Source organism: Leguminivora glycinivorella, chromosome 11, assembly GCF_023078275.1.
Source record: "Leguminivora glycinivorella isolate SPB_JAAS2020 chromosome 11, LegGlyc_1.1, whole genome shotgun sequence".
Taxonomy (NCBI): domain Eukaryota; kingdom Metazoa; phylum Arthropoda; class Insecta; order Lepidoptera; family Tortricidae; genus Leguminivora; species Leguminivora glycinivorella.
The window spans coordinates 4,821,532-4,839,094 of NC_062981.1; the positions used below are offsets into that span (position 1 = coordinate 4,821,532).

The following is a 17,563-nucleotide window of genomic DNA, read 5'->3' on the forward strand; positions in this document are numbered from 1 at the left end:
CCTTAGATCCCGGAAAACGCGAATTTTCGAGTTTTCATGAGTTTTTCTTTCGCATTTGTAAACGTAAAATATGGTCCTTAATTTCGCCGCGCGCGCATCGATTCCGCTTAGCTCAGTCGCACGAGGTCGGTCTAATGTACGCAGATAGATCGTAGGTGTCAGGGTTTCGAATCCCGGTCAGAAATTAAGTTTTTGTTTTTTGTCTTTTTTTTTTTTGTTTTTGTATTTATAAGAGTTTTTTTTTTTTATCTAAAGACGTGATATATTAAAATAGAACCGAGCGAAGCTCGGTCGCCCAGATATTGGGTTTTATAAACACACAACAAGTAGGCGCGAACAATTCATACTTACTTTTCTATGATTCAACTTCACATCATACTTATTTTTCTAATATTCAACTAGAAAAAAAAAAAGCGAAAAACAACAACATAATTCTTTTTAAACACATTAAAAAAAAACCGGAGCTGGGTCTCGAACCTGAGATCTCAAAAATGCAAGTCAGATACTCTAACCCCTAAGCCAAAAAACGAGGTGCCGCCGGCTCAAAATATTGAATCATATTCAGATGTGGTTACTCGGCAATGTAATTAATTATTATCTCACTAGGTGGCACTTTTCAACATTGAAAACAGCGCCATCTGTAAATAACTCGAAAACTAAGAGGTACCAGCGACGATAACTCGCGTTAAGTAGGTCGCTACACGATGTACTGAGTTACCAATCTTTCTTTATTTAATTAATCTATGATAATACTAAGTTAATTTATAAATTGCTATGTATATTATTGACATGTAAAATATTGTGTTTTATGAATAAAGATCTGAATCTGAATCTGAATTTTCATTATTTTTACACGTTCTAAGTTCTATGAGATTTTTTATTTTTTAACTAGCGGGTTGGCTTAGTGGGTATTGATCCTGGCTATAAAACCGACAGTCCTAGGTTTGAATTTCAATGAGGGCCATTTATTTCTGTAATGATCACAGATATTTCTTGTTTTGAGTAACAAAGGCATAACCAATAGGTGGGTGCGCCAAAGTTCATATAAAATTGGTGTATAGATTATTGGTAGTCCGAAAATGTTTCTCATACAATTTTACATTATAACGATCATTATTTAAAACAATTTTATGTTAATAACTATCGTAACTTCGAATGACTTATGTTCATAATGTCATTCATCATAAATACATTTTATACTAATGTTAATGTTTATATAATTATTGATCATAACGATTGCGAGTAATATAATTTATCGTTATATTATTGTTAACAAAACAGAAATCACATGTCACAGTCCAGTTAGGTGCGACGACGAGCGTAGCGAGGAGGAGCGTGTTAGGTTGACCGTGAGCAACCCAGAAACGATTTTTTAAAAATTGTATATGTCACTGTAAAAGGTCCAAGCGCGCTTCTTCAAATGGCACAAGTTTTTCATAGAACTTCCCCAAAACTTTTTAAATAATTTTATGATGAATGATTTTCTTAAACACAAAATTATGAATGTTATTAAATATTTGTATAGAATTAATGATTAAAAATTTTCGGCTAAATGATTATTATGAACAGTGATAGTAGTACTATTGATAATAATGAAACAAAATTATGATAAGTAAAATTATGAGAAATGATCATTCGGAGCACAAATCGGTATAAACAATAATTTTATAACAAATAATTTTATATGAGCCAATATGGACCCCCAATAGGTACATAATACAACTATATCGGCTGTTAATTTATTTTTGTCTTGTTTTTTTATCACTTATAAGGGGCCGACTAATCGGCCTTTTTTGCCGACTAGTCGCCGACTAATCGCCGACTACAAATGTGGCCGGATAGTCGGCTTTCCCGACTAGTCGGCGACTAGTCGGTACATCCCTATAAAATACATATCATATGTATACTTTAAGCCCTCTTTAACAGCCATCTAAGAAGCCAGGTAATGGAGTGGGCCCCACATATTTTTAAAACTGTTCCGGCGCGCACCTAATGCAAAAAACAAGCTAATACCTGGTTCTATAATGAAATGTGCTCATAACTATCTCAGGATCCGCTCAAAGCAACTTCCCTTCCACTGATATTTATTGAGGAAATTGCATATTACATCCCAAAGAGCTTCAACTATCACAGTCAGCACGCAACCGTTCAAGTTTGAACTAAGTTCTAATGTAATCTATCTACTTACTCTACTTAGGTAGTAACTAGTATCAAAACAGGGTAAAGTCTTGTTGTTTTTAAGTTGCCTAAATTAATTGAAACTTTGCCGATGTTACAGCCGTCAGTCTTATCGGCTGCTCATTCAATTTCGCATGTCACCTTTAAAATGCCCATTCATATCAAAATGTCTAATGAAATTTCCATTGATCTATTTTGAAGAGAAAATGTTAATTTAAACAATCTACCTTCTTCGCCAGTGTATGGGTTCGCTTGTCAAACACCGTTCCACGTATCGCCTTGACGTGCGTTATCATTCCATCCTCCGAGCGTGAAATGTTGTAAGTGACATTTTGCATCACAACAAGCTGTTTATATGCGTTGGTGTCGACATTGTACAAATTAGACTAATTTTGTGGAGTTTATAAAGTGGCGAACATATTTCAAAGGCAATGGCTTTGGGATGTATACCAGAAACACTGATGTTTTGCTTTAACTTCCTCAAGACTTAAGGTTTCTTGTAGTTAGAAGAGGCAACTTCAAGTAAAATAATTTTTAAGAAAAAAAAACCGTCGCTTTTCGGGTTCTGGTGAAAGCTACTTGCGAATGTTGGATTATGTAGAAATGTGTAAGTATTTTTTAAAACTGCTTTTAATGCTTTAATTATTAGATGGCAACACAAATGAATATACGTATAACGTTAAGGTTTGAGGAGTTTTCCCAATTCCACATGAATCCGATTATATTATAAGAAATCGAAGCTTGACAAACTTTGACTTGAAAACTCAATATGCTTAATAAACATAACTAAATAAATGTCACTGTTCTGAACTTAAATGCATGCTTTTCTTACAAAAATACCAAAGTCACTATGAGTGTGCCGTTCAGATTTGAGGAGTTCGGTTCTGACTATCATCAGTAGTTCCACTGCACCAAATGTCACTGTTCTGGACGTAAGTGCATGCTGTTCTTATAAAAATACCAAAGTCGCTATAAGCGTGCCGTTCAGATTTGAGTTCGGTTCTGACCATCATCAGCAGTTCCACTGTACCAAATGTCACTGTTCTAGACGTAAGCGCATGCTGTTCTTATAAAAATGGCAAAGTCACTATAAGCGTGCCGTTCAGATTTGAGGAGTTTGGTTCTGGCCACCATCAGCAGTTCCACTGCACCAAATGTCACTGTTCTGGACGAAAGTGCATGCTGTTCTTATAAAAATACCAAAGTCACTATAAGCGTGCCGTTCAGGTTTGAGGAGTTCGGTTCTGACCATCATCAGCAATTCCACTGCACCAAATGTCACTGTTCTGGACGAAAGTGCATGCTGTTCTTATAAAAATACCAAAGTCAGTATAAGCGTGCCGTTCAGATTTGAAGACTTCCGTTCTGGCCATCATCAGCAGTTCCACTGCACCAAATGTCACTGTTCCGTACCTAAATGCATGCTGTTTCTTTAAAAACACAAAAATCACCATATGTATGCCTTTCAGATTTCAGATTCGAGGAGTTCCCTCGATTTCTCCAGGATTCCATCATCAGAACTGGGTTCTGAGAAAAATGGGACCAATCTGTATGCATATACCTACATTCAATAAAAAAAAAAATTTCAAAATCGGTTCAGTAACGACGGAGATATCGAGGAAGAAACATAAAAAATAAAAAAAAAACATACAGACGACTTGATAACCGTCCTTCTTGAGAGATATGAGGCGACGGTTAAAAAATGGGTTACTGGCTTGGTATATGTATTCTGCACATACAATAGTAAAATTTAATTTATATTGAAGTAGGCTGAATTCTTACTATTTGATTAGACAGCTCCGCCACGAAAAGCACTAGGTGTGGCTCAAAATATTTTCTTGACTGGAGTGGTACATAACTACTTAACTAGGTATAGTGCAAAATGTAGTACGTAGGTAACAGGTCGTGCAAAGTGACATATTCTTAAATGTATCTATTATGGACAGGAAACAGTATGTGCAACACGGCTGTTTCGTATCTAAAACCTTTCACACTCGCTCTGGTGTTAGCCAGGGTTCGATACTTGGACCGTTGCTTTTTGGAATCATGATAAATGATCTAGCAACAACTCTAAAATCTGCCCGGTGCTTGCTTTATGCTGATGATCTCAAAGTCATTTACGGTGTCCAAGAGGTCTCAGATTGTGTATCTCTCCAGGTAGATGTGGACAGAGTGCATCAATGGAGTCTCCAAAATAAGCTGACGTTTAATGCCTCTAAATGTGCCGTTATGACATTCAGCAGGGCCCGTCATCCGCTTTACTACGAATATTACCTGGGATCGGAGCCATTACCCCGGGTTGACACTATTTGTGATCTGGGCGTCATTCTCGATTCGCACCTCAACTTCCACGAGCATATGATAACATTAGCTCGTGACTGCTACAAGAGGCTAGGGTTCATTATTAGGAACGCGAGGGATTTTCAAGACTCAAATACTGTAAAGCTTCTATATACTTCATTAGTCCGTAGTAAGCTTGAAGTAGCTTCCTCTGTTTGGAATCCTTATGAGGTATCCTACATCCTGCTCCTGGAGAGAATACAGAAAGTGTTCCTCCGGTTCTTATATAAAAAAGAGTTTGGGTATTACCCCTTTTTTATATCCAACCAAATATTTGGTTGGTTGTTTAGGCCTTAACTCCTTAGAGGTAAGACGAAATTTTAAGCATCTTACTACAGCCTGTGGCGTCTTGCGAGGTGAATCAGACTGTCCTAAACTCGTAGCGCAATTACTGCGCCTTTATGTCCCTATGCCGACCAGAGTCAATTTCCGGCCTCGTGATCGTGGTTTATTTGTAGGCCCAGTATCGCGAACCGTGTCTCACAGAAAATCCCCTCTTGTTCGCCCTTTGCCCCTCCTGAATGCTCTCTTAGCATCAGCACCCGAGTGCGATTTATTTGCTGGCAGATGGAGTGCTGTGCGCGATGAATTATTGAGGGTCTGCGAGAGGATGGATGTAAGTCTTTCAACAGTTTATCATGTATAAAAATTTTTTTGTATTTGTTTTTAGTTTTTAGTTTTGCAGTGATTTAGTATTTAATACTGTCATGCTGATCCACTATTTTTGAAATAAATAAATTACAGAAGACCGCAGCCAAATAGCACTAGACCCTACTCATAGTGTTGTGTTCCTGCCGGTGAGTAAGGCTGCCAGAGCTCAACGAGGGTGCGGTGTGCTGATGACGGGAGAACTTACGGAACTAACTTGTTCCGTCTATTGTCCTTTGAGTCGTCGGCAACCCGAACCCTCCTTGGAACTTGTACACTCCTTTTTGCTGTGTACTTAACACAGCAAAAGGGAGTGTACAAGTTTCTAATGGGGTGGCAACGCGCATGTGACACTGTTTGAGTTGCAGGCGTCCATAGGTTACGGTGACCGCTTTACATCAGGCGGACCGTATACTTGTTTGCCACCGACGTAGTATAAAAAAAAAAAAAATTATGTATGTATGCTATTCTTTAAAATAATGCTCCCAGAGCCTTTGTCGACCACAGCTTAGTCATAAAAGTAAATTACACCGCTTAAGCCATTTCGTCAAAGCATCGATGTCGCTAGATAGACACGACGACTGGCTTTCTATGTCACTAAACAGCGAGAGTCGATTACCGACAACTAGTTTCGCCACGTGATTATATTGACAGTAATTGAGACGAGTGGATAAAATTGCGCTTTTTCGGGAAAAAATGTGTCATAAACGAAATTTCAAACAACGAACGAGTATCATGGGGCCCATGGGGGTGGGTATAGGGGGTCAATTATAAAACTAGTTTGATAAACCGTGGGCTTTATTAACCCGAAAGATTTTAATCACGCATTTTTTATGTAAAAACAAGCACAGAAATATAATATGATTTTTGCAATTTTTAGAGAGAAAAAAATGTTAACTTTTACATGGCCTTTTAAATAACCAAATATTTAATATTGGGAGTTTCAATTTCATATTTTTTGAGTCAAAGGTTTTCAGCAAAGTATTTCCTTTTTTTTTGCTAATATCTGTAGAAAAAAACTGGAAAAGTCATACCACAATCAAAATCAGATTAATAAAGTACGAATGTAGCACCATCCACGAGTTTTAAACTTCATAAGCTGGGATCGTTACTTGCATTAATTTAATTTGAGATATCTTCTTCGGACTTCGAGTAACCATGGTTCTTTGATGTTCTGAAATTAGAAATGCTGGCAATAACTTCTTACTTAAATGGCTTCAATGCCTTCAATGCAGAAACAAAATTATTCAATTTTATACTAATTAGTTTATTATAAAAGTCCGTTTACCTAGTTTTTTTTTTAATTTTTAAACTGTAAAGATACCTATATCTGAATTTGTTTAGGACAAATTTCACATTTACAGATATAACCAAAATCTCTTTACATATTTAGTTGCAAATTTTAATTAGCACTGCAAATTTTCGGTAGCAAAAATAAGGATAGTTTTATACAAACTTGGTGCATCTTGAACTCTATCAGCCTACCAATTTTTATCAATATACAAGTCGTGATCCAAATGTGCAACTTTTTTGGGAATGTCTCCCGTACACCTGTGGGCTATTTTACAACATTTACATTGACACTTGACACTGACAATTCGGTGCCTATTTCTGAGTTGATAAATAAGATTCTCATCATCATATCATCATATCATATCAGGCCTCTCTTCTGATACGCCACTTGTCCCGGTCCTGAGCTAGTCTCATCCAGTTGTGACCCGCAATTTTCCGGATGTCGTCCACCCAACGAGCTAAGCTAACGGATGCCAAGCGCTTCTTACATCTGTGAGCGGCCACCATTCTGTTAACATTTTAGTCCATCTGCCATCACTCTGCCTAGCAACATGTCCTGCCCAACTCCATTTTAAATAACATTCTCACTCATCAGCTTCAATATTTCCATGTCGAACTGAGTCGCCTGAACGGCGAAGTATTACTGTTGTAAAATAGGCCATTATTCGACAAATATGTAACCTATCGTAGCTCGGATAGCCACTGGAAAGACCCATGATATAGAAGACCGAAAGTAGTTGAAATTAGTTCAGTCAAACAAACCATTTAAGGTGCGCACCCGGTTAGTATAAAAACTCGTTTTACGCAGTACGAGCTCAGATTAATTACAAGTGCATTTTTATAACGGCTCATGCCTACCATAACTGCATTCTAAAATGGACTTTAAGTTTTAATTTTAAATTATATTATCAAGTAACTGCAGTGAAATAAATAAAACTTTAGAAAAGCGAAGTATAATGTTAATTGCTTGTCCCCTAACCGAGTTTTCGCGGACGTTTAAATCTCGCAATGTCTATTTAACTATTTATGCGTCCTGTATAGTTTTATATGACCTTTACGACTATGTGCGTGCAAATGTAAATAGTGTGATAGTATGTTATACTGATGGTGGCCAGGAAGTAGTGGATTGCAACAATTGTCCAATGAGTGTGTAATAGAAATGACAGTCATGCAATTCTTGTTCCGGCTATAGAGGTGTAATGCATCGCCGCTCGATGTTCATATTGCTGATGGTTTGACACACCGTTGGCATTTTATAACCATATTTTTAAAAGATGATGATTATATGGGGTTTAGGGTTACCAAGTTTGTTAACATGTTAATTTTACGTACACTAAGTTGAACAATACATTCTCTTATAGAATTTCCATCTGATTAGATGACATGACAACAGGATGTCTACTAATTAACAATTTTTGTAATATACTTTTTAATTTGTTGAATAAATGAGGCTCAGGCATTTAAAAAAATGCCTTACCACGCTTAATAAATGCCAATAGACATCTAGGGAGAAGCTGTGTGTCATATCAAGTGTGACAGTACGAATGAAACTCACCGTTTCTCGACAGAACCCTCCTCAGCATATGCCCCAGCCGTCGCGCGCCCATGCACCGCCGCTGCTCGCGAACCACTTCATCCAAACAGTCACTGTCACTCTCACTGTCGTCCTCCGACATCGACTCACGGCTGCATTTCCCATCACTATAACTCAGCGCCGGCTCACTGGCGCCCAAACTCTTCGTGTCCCACGAATCACTGAATAAATCGTCTAAATTAGTTTCTAACAAACCTTTGGCACTACATATCACTTTGCTCTCAGACGTATGAGTAGCTATACCGTCTACGCTTATAGAAAACTGTCTCACGCTTTTTGCTTCGGTCTCGTTCGCGATGTTCTCTATGGTTTTTGTCCGTTGTTTGACTCGAAACGAGTGTGATAATTTCGGCTCGGATTTCTCCAGGGTAAGATCGTGCGCCATTTTTTGCGGTTGGCCGCGGAGTATGTTTGATAGCACTAGCATTTTCACTGTTTTCAGGGTGTTCACACTTTTAAGATATTCCATCACTGCATTCCTTCACTGTGGATAACACGTGACACATGAGTTAGGTGGTTGTGTGTTTGTTCTTGAAAAATAGAGTGCGACATAGATTATTTGAATACAAGAATTACGGCGTCTTACCGTAACGTATGTACTTACCTATGAGCTGCGAAATTGCATGGCGAAATTATGAGTGAATTCATTGATAAATTCGCCACGCATTTTTGCAGCTCACTGTGCTATATCGAAAATAAAATTCGCAGTATAACCGTTATAACTTTGCGACGAAAATGTGGTTAATGACATACATAAATCAAATACTAAGTTACGGTTAAAGTATTTGATTATTAACCACACCTTTCGCTCATCTACACCTCAATTGAAGAATATATATATATCCATTAATGAAACATAATTTTAAGCAGGAAAATATGCAAGTATATGATATGTCGTGTGAGCAATTTCTCTACCAAGGTATATAAAACAAACCATATCTCTCGTGTTCAAATATCCACCGAGTGCGATATTGCATTTTGAGCCTGCCTGTTGCGGGTATGCGGGTGCATTCTTTATAGGATCAAGGCTGTTCACTTTTACCGAGTGCATCGCCTCGAACTAGTGTAAATGTGAACTCCGTACCTATGTTACTAATGGTAACTAACCTACCATTTGTAGGGACAGACAAGGTATTAAATATTGACATGAAGAATTGGTAAAGATACTCGTATGTACATGTCAATGTGTCTGTACCGGTCATACCTTATTAATAACCAGCGGCACGCACCGGCTACGCACGGGGTTATCAGAAAAATGGTTATAGTAAATTATCCGTAAAAAATAGACATATGAAATCACGGACTTTTTTGTAGATCTACGAGAGAGACACAATTTCGCCATACATTGTTTTTGATATAGCTCAAACGATTTGGACAGCGTTTTCGCTTAAAGCTCTAAGGATTTTTTTCCGACTTGATTAGAACATTGTCATATTTCAACCAATTCAAACAAAATGGTAACTTATATGTTTAATTTCTTTTATTTGCTGTTTCTGTTTTCTTACTTGTGTATTTTGTAGTTATCACGAATAAATAATTGATTGATTGATTGATTGATTGAAAATCTCAACAAATTACATGACCTACATCTTCCTCAAAAATCACTCTATTCTGCAAATCTGTTCAGTAGTAGATTTTGAATTTATCGCGAACGCACTATTTTTTTTCACACTATTTCAATCTATTTAAAGTCATATACATTCTTATCATTCTTTTAGGTTTTTTTCCGACGTTTCGGCTAGGTTACACTGGCCGTAGTCACGGAACCGCCGCGGCGGTTACGGCGGTTCCCGCCGTTTGACCCGTATGTGACTTTAAATATGTGTACAAAACGCGAAAACTTAAGTGTTACAATTTTAAACCAACGAAAAACCGGGGTATAATGTAAAAGAATTGTTACTACAGGGTCAAACTAACACTGGTTTGATTAAGGTAACACAGGGTAAAGGTGCATAACAACAAACCGAGCATTATTCAAGCGTCTAGAATATTCCGGTGACCGCGTATTCTTTGCGACGGACGACATCTCTGAATAAATAAAACGGCGGTGAAACAATTCGCCTTTTTGTGCAGTTCAATTTACATTCGCAATTTTAATATTAAATCAGTTGACGGGATTGCTCGCTCATAAATCATAGCAGGGCATTTGATTCAAATTGAATAACAAAATAAAGATTGCTGAATTACGGTGTAATATTTCAGACATTTTTTTTTTATACCACGTCGGTGGCAAACAGGTATACGGCCCGCCTGATGGAAAGCGGTCACCGTAACCTATGGACGCCCGCAACTCAAGAGGTGTCACGTGCGCGTTGCCGACCCATTAGAAACTTGTACACTCCTTTAAACATATTAAAGTTACAATTTTTTTTTAACGTTTTAAAGGTATTGAAATACCGAGCTAAAGTTTAAATCTTTAAGGATTTAAATTACAAGTACGAATTCAATTATACATATTTATGCAAAAAATGTAAGTACTTAATACCAAATCCTTTTAAAAGCTTCACCGCTAGTTATTAGCTACAGCGTTGCGTGACGGAAAATATGTTCTAGTTACCGTTTGGGAGAGGCTGATGCTTACCTTTTCAACACTATTAATGTATTTTTTGTAAAGTTTATTTCAACGTATTTTAGAACTTGAAAAACTTATGGTAAAAGCTGGACTGACAGTTATGTCACCGTATAACTTTAAACGACGTATCTGAGGCAACGAGATTCAGTCGATTAGCATCGACCGTGGTTTGACAGAGACGGATGGCGGCGAATTAAATTTTGTAGGGCCATTGTCAACTAGAAACTAGCAAAAAGTCCTTAATGTTGGGGTCAAATTGGTCTACACTGAACGATAGTTTGGGATTTGTAGGTATTTTCCATATGAAATCTGTTTGTCCAATTAAAAAAAGTATATTTTTTAAACTGACGTCAGTAGATAAACTTTTCTAAAAGCTATGTAACACTAAAATGACCGAGTCCACCAAGAGGCGGTAAATCGAACCCGCTTCTTCAAACTACGAGGATAATGTCCGTCCTGACAATCAGTCCACCAGAATACTGCGGTACCCGTCCCTAAATTTTTGGTATATCAGGTGTAACTAACTATTAGACTTATATTGACCAACAAAACAAAATTCTTATTCATTCAAAACTCTTATTGTAACTAACTATGTTATCTTTGAAAGGCTATAAGCATTTTGACCGACTCTAAGGACGAGCATTGTGGTCTTGCACCTTCAACAGACTACACTACAGCTAAATTTATCTACCTTTAATCTAAATACACAACGCAACCTCAGACTCAGAACCTTTCTTCATTTTAACTGTAGCGAGTTGGAAATTAAACACACCAAGATTCCTTCACAAATTCACATCGATTTAAGGCAGTTATACCAACGCTATCGCTCCTCTAACAAGCTCAGTCTTATTAAACCAGAATTGGGAAACTTCCATCCTATCTACTACTTCTACCACCTCCTATCAACATCTCTCGACTTCTCACTTTAAATCTTATATCCTGAAGACAAGGTTTGAAAATCTGTAACTTTTGCAGTCAATTAAGAGTTTTGGAAGGATATGTCTTGGTGCCTCGGGCCTTAGTCACGGCGAAACGATCTCATTTAGAACCTTATGTAATCTCATTATGTTCACCTTAGAGTTCTGAAGATTTCATGTTTTCGTATCAGTTGATTTCATACCTAAGAATTGGTATGTTTTCATGTGACTTTATGGAGTATTTATTTGTCTTGAAAGTGTTAAAATATTTGGGCTGAAGTGTTTTACGATTTTCCAAGTTTCCGGAATACACCCCGTTTTTATTGAATTCCGTTAACTTTAAGGGATGGTCCTTTAGATCAAATACAATTATTATATTAAAAAAATAAAAATAATTACTGAACACGTGTGTGACAGCCTTTACCACTTCCCAATGTTATTTGTTTTGACATTTGCCGTCAATCACTTGACACTAACTTGAATATTATTTATTACGTATGAAAACGATAAAAAAAAATTTTTGCGAATTCAACTAAAAGTGTTATACAGGGTAGTTCCTGATAACGAACCTAACGACATGTCGAATTTAACGGAACAAAAAACACGGTGTATAATGTACGACTTTGTTTTGTCTGATCATACTCTAAGGGAGAAACAGAGTGTTTTTAAATTATAAATGGGCTCTTGGTCACAGACTAGCAGAAGACAAAGACGTGTCCTGCGATGGTGTGAGCTCGCCCAGAAGATGCCTGTTCAGTGAACAGTGTTCACCCTAGATTTGAATTTGGGTTGTATGGTTAAATATAAAAAAATACATACTTACTGAATAATATGAATCAATTCATTCAACCTATCAAACATTTTTGAGCATCAGGTAGGTACCGTAAGTTATTAAAACACAGCGTTTAGTTATATAATGAACGTATCAGAATACTGCAATGACTCGCTATCATTATTACCAATTGCAATCAATCACTAGACTAACTAATGATGATTAATGCCCAAGTACTGGACGTACCTAAGCATGACATATCGGCTACTATTCAGTACGAAAAACGGTACATGTCTCGACTTGAATAAGTCAAAAACGGTACAAGTTTCATATTTTTTGCAGGAAACATGTACCCTTTTTTACTTGGGCTGCGTGAGAGTTGTAACCTTTTTAGGGTTCCGTAGCCAAAATGGCAAAAACGGAACCCTTATAGTTTCGTCATGTCCGTCTGTCCGTCTGTCCGTCTGTCCGTCTGTCCGTCTGTCACAGCCGATTTACTCGGAAACTATAAGTACTACAGTGATGAAATTTGATGGGAATATGTGTTGTATGAACCGCTACAAAATTATGACACTAAATAGTAAAAAAGAATTGGGGGTGGGGCCCCCATACATGTAACTGAGGGATGAAAATTTTTTTTCGATGTACATACCCGTGTGGGGTATCAATGGAAAGGTCTTTTAAAATGATATAAAGTTTTCTAAAAAACATTTTTCTTAAAGTGAACGGTTTTTGAGATATCAGCTCTCAAAGTCGTAAAAAGTATGTCCCCCCCCCTCTATTTTTATAACTACGGGGTATAAAATTCTAAAAAAAATAGAGGTGATGCATGCTAATTAACTCTTTCAACGATTTTTGGTTTGATCAAAGTATCTCTTATAGTTTTTGAGATAGGTTGATTTAACTGTAATTTTGGCAGGTGTATAAATTGACATAATAAGTTTATTATATTTGCTGCTACGGAACCCTTTGTGCGCGAGCCCGACTCGCACTTGGCCGGTTTTTTGTTCAAGTATTCAGTTGGTGGCAATGGAAAATACTGCCATAAATCCATTAGCGGCGTGTACGTAATTCGGCTAATCATTGTTCATGTGGCCAAGGGCAGTGATTCATACCATCGATAACTGAACGATACGTACGCGAAAAATACAAACAGAAAAAACAGCGATTTCTTTTAATGGATGAATGACAAAAGCTTTTCCTTCGTATTTTTACGGAATCTTTCGTATTTTTCATGCTAGTTCAGACAATTTTTGTACGTCTTGTACTGAGACTGACTGAAATAGTATGACACGTTCGTACGTTTCCGTATAAATACGTGTAATATTGATACCAAAGAGCGAAATACGAAACTTCCGTACAAGCACATTAATTTTCGAGCTCAAAATGTGACGATTGATATTAAAAGCAACATAACGAAGCAACATTTACATATCCGATGAATCGCAACGCAAACAGGGAATGCGTAGGTAGGTATAGTCGCAAGGAAAAACGAATCTGGGTCAATAACGTTCGGGAAAACCTGCCTGTTATCTGTTGACATAACAAAAATTAAAGATACATTTAATATAATTACTGAAAAACGTACATGATACGAATTAAAGAACTTGACATTACGGTAAGGATCATTCCTTGTGAAAATCAGGCTCAGGGGAGGCTTACGATGTCGGCAGGAAAGTCACAGTATCATCTTTACTTAAACCTACAGATTTTCTTCTTATTTTATTTATTAGGAAAACTTACAGCTACAGTTACAATAAAGCTGATGACATAGAAACAACGAGTCAATAACAAGTTTCCACGGATAAAAACTGGGCAAAGTACATGCGTGGAAAATTAAAATAAGTGACGTACCTACAGTAAAAATCAGTATAAACAATGAACGAGAACAAAAGGGCGAGAAAAAAAACAGTACCTGTAGTATTTCTTGAGTGTTAACAGAGGGAGAAGTCATGGATCATTTACTTTTAACCCACTTGTTTCTAATTTAAGTGTCTCAAGTGTGGGTTAAACTTAAACAAAATACTTACGTCCGGGATCTTCGGACACTAACTCTTTACCCAAACTAATTCTTATTTCAAAGTAAAAAGTAGAATAAATAGAGGCCACTTGTGTCACGAATTTCGCATAATCTCAGCCCGGTCTGCAATGTCAACTACAACTAGAAAATTATGCAACACTATCGCGGGTAAATGGAAATTTCCCCGGGGAAATGCGAACAGCCATTTTCATTTATTCTGAAATGATTCAGAATAAAGAGTACACTATATCCTTCACTGAATTGTGTGATCTAGTAAGATTTCGCTGTAACTACATAAACTGCCAGATTCCTTATTTTACTTGCCTATTCGATGTTTTCAACTAAAATACATACCTAGTTCAGTAAAGTAAGAATTGTTTCCGATCACATGAAATGGTACAGTCAACAACACAGCTGTGAATAAAGAAAAAGTGTCAAAGTGTCTTGACTATACGATAGTGTAATTGTTGGCCGAGGTATAACGGCCCAGCCACGACATTGGTCTAAGCGCGACAGCGGTGAGCGGCAGGCATACGTGCGAATGAAAAGTCCCATCGCTGTGTCTCGCTCTAATGTATGGCCGCCGCTCACCGCTGCCGCGCTTAGACCAATGTCGTGGCTGAGCCGTAAGATATGTTTTCTTAGGTACAGTTGGCTACAAAGAGATGTATCCACTTTTTCACCTTATTTCAATGCAATAAAGTGAAAAAGTGGATACATGGGCTTCCTTGTAGGCGACTGTACTGACCAAGGCGTCTATACTATTTTTCTGTTTCAGGAAGCGGTAACATCGTTTAGCGCACCGTAGTAAAATTATATACAAGTCAAAATGTTACGTCTACGAATGAGAAGCAATTTTATTTGTTATCTCTATCTATTGTCCCAATACTACCGACAGCGGAAATTAATGCACAATTAATTTTTAACACTGCACTCTGTCGTCGTTAGTAATGCAAAAACATACGTGGACTGTTTTGGGATACCGCAGGTGACGGCGTTACTATGGGAAGTCGAATCAAGTAGTAATATGTTTTTTGGGTTCTTTATTTAAGAATCACACCTAGCCCCTACCATACTCGAATCGAAAGTTTTATACGTAGGTATACCTTAGACCTATTTACTCTCATTTATTTGTTTAAGTTCGAGTAACGAAATTGAATGTCATAAAAAGAGTGGAGAGTTGGGAGAGGTATTTTGCGGAGTGTCAGACTTTTAAATAAACTTTTAAACGTTTTTAAGTCAGTTTCTTTTAGTGATATAATGTAAGTAATTCAATAAAATAGCGTAAACCACACTAATAGTAAAGATAATTCGCTAACAAGCCAGTCGTCCTTGTTATAACAGAATGTGCTATGAATTATTCAGTTTAATCCAAAATATCGAATGAGACTATGAATATCTTAGAATAATTTCATGGTATAGCGAAGTGTTATAGTCGATAGTAATGTTGAAGTAATATTTAGAGTGAGAGTCTGTATAAGACTAGTAGCTATCTGAAGATTGTGTTCATTTGAGTAAGACGAGATTGTTCCTGTTGTCTGTAGGAACCGCCGTGTACATAGTTTGAATTGCTTAAAGGAAACAAAATAATTTACATATGTGGCACAGAAAGGTGCGAAAATTGTATGGAAGATGCTTTTTTCCGAAAATACCTGCTGCTCATTTTGCTGAGCATCATCGTCAGCTGGTATGTAATTACAGTGTGCGTAGCCGAATCCAAAAACGCTTCACGAAACGTTTGGGCATTCGGCTACGCACACTGATGTGCAAGTTGCGGAAACTTTCTAAAAAAAAATAAAGTTTCTTGGCATGAAAGTTTTACAAGAAATATAGGTTTATATTTATGAAATGTATAGTTTCAATCTCCATACAAAATTGAGGAAAGTTTCAGAATTTATTGTATGCTGAAAATTTCTTAATTTTGGAACGTTCCGTCGGCGCATCAGTAACTCTAATCGTTGAAATTGATTTAATCGTTGAAACATTTATCTTTTAAACACTTTCCTTCAATACATAAGAAATGATATTGATATTTAACATAGTATTTACCTATGCTGTAACTATCAAAAGACACATACGATATAGGCTAGGTATCCGCAAGTTTTCCGCTACAGAGGACTTATGACGCGGCGCAGAACAAATGTAAATGTATTTGTTTCATACGGGCTGTTTTGTTAGTTTGTTCCGCCATGCTGAACATACGAGCATTTGCTTTATGGGTTCGCAATTTATCGCGCAATGCGTATGTTTCACAATGTCTGACCTTGTAGTGCACTACTAGTTGTAGAATTGTATACGTTTACCGTAGAGTACAGTCAGATGAGTACATCAGTCGGATGAAACAACGCACCAAAAGTATCTGACATGACATTATAACAATTTAGATAAATCTGTACAGTTCGAGGTCAGAAATTCTTAAGTTTAGATATGTTTTTTATGTACAAAGACACACATCTCTTTTTGTTTAGCGGTTAAGGAATGGTACAGATGTGGTGCGAAAAGATTTGCCTTCGTATTGTTACGGAAACGTACGAACGTGTCATGCTATTTCAGTCAGTCTCAGTACAAGATGTACTGACATTGACTGAACTAGCATGACAAATACGAACGTTTCCGGAAAAATACGAAGGAAACCCTTTTCGCACTACATCTGTAGTTATTGCTAAAGGGTTATTTAATCAGTTTTACATGAATTACAACTTTTCGAAAAAATGATAAAATCTTTTTTTTTATTTCAGCCAAAAATACTCTTTTCCGACGTAATTTTAGTCTCTCGACGTTTATAGTTCCCAGAATTTTATAAAAATAGATGATTTATTGGCAGTCGACAGCTGTCAATCAGTCTGGAAACTGACTCCACGAAAAATTACATTTTTGGCACGTAAAAAGCCATCATCGCTTTTTTTACTCCTTGCCAGCACACGTTACCGCTACATCACACTCTTGTTTTTGAGTAATTATGGCTATTATACAAGTACTATATTTTCAAAGAGAAGCTGCAACACTACTATTTGGAGAAAATTTGTGCTCGGCATTTTACATCTTCGTCTTGAAAAATTCAGAAAATGTCGTAAGTCACCATGACTATTGGAGACGCCCTAAAGTTCTTGTGAAGTCCCAATCTTCATATCTTTGTAAATGATCCCCTAACACTCCAACCAGGCATCCAAAAGGTTGTTAGATGTTCATAACATCTGTTATCATGTAGTCTTTGCTACACTTCATGAGT

At 37.0% G+C, this 17,563-nt stretch overlaps 1 protein-coding gene across 4 annotated transcripts in view; it reads right to left on the reverse strand.

Annotated features, from left to right (window-relative positions):
- The window catches only part of LOC125230890 (atypical protein kinase C), a 408,150-nt gene that overhangs the window by 348,681 nt on the left and 41,906 nt on the right, over window positions 1–17,563 (reverse strand). For 2 of the 4 annotated variants that reach the window (XM_048136150.1, XM_048136152.1), the window contains exon 2: window positions 8,015–8,537. The exons of 1 other annotated variant lie outside the window; for it this stretch is intronic. In XM_048136150.1, the coding sequence (XP_047992107.1) occupies window positions 8,015–8,522 (508 nt within the window). In that variant the 5' untranslated portion in view covers window positions 8,523–8,537. Of the gene's footprint in view, window positions 1–8,014; window positions 8,548–17,563 lie in introns of those variants that run through there. One more of the 4 variants, XM_048136151.1, reaches the window with a different exon arrangement.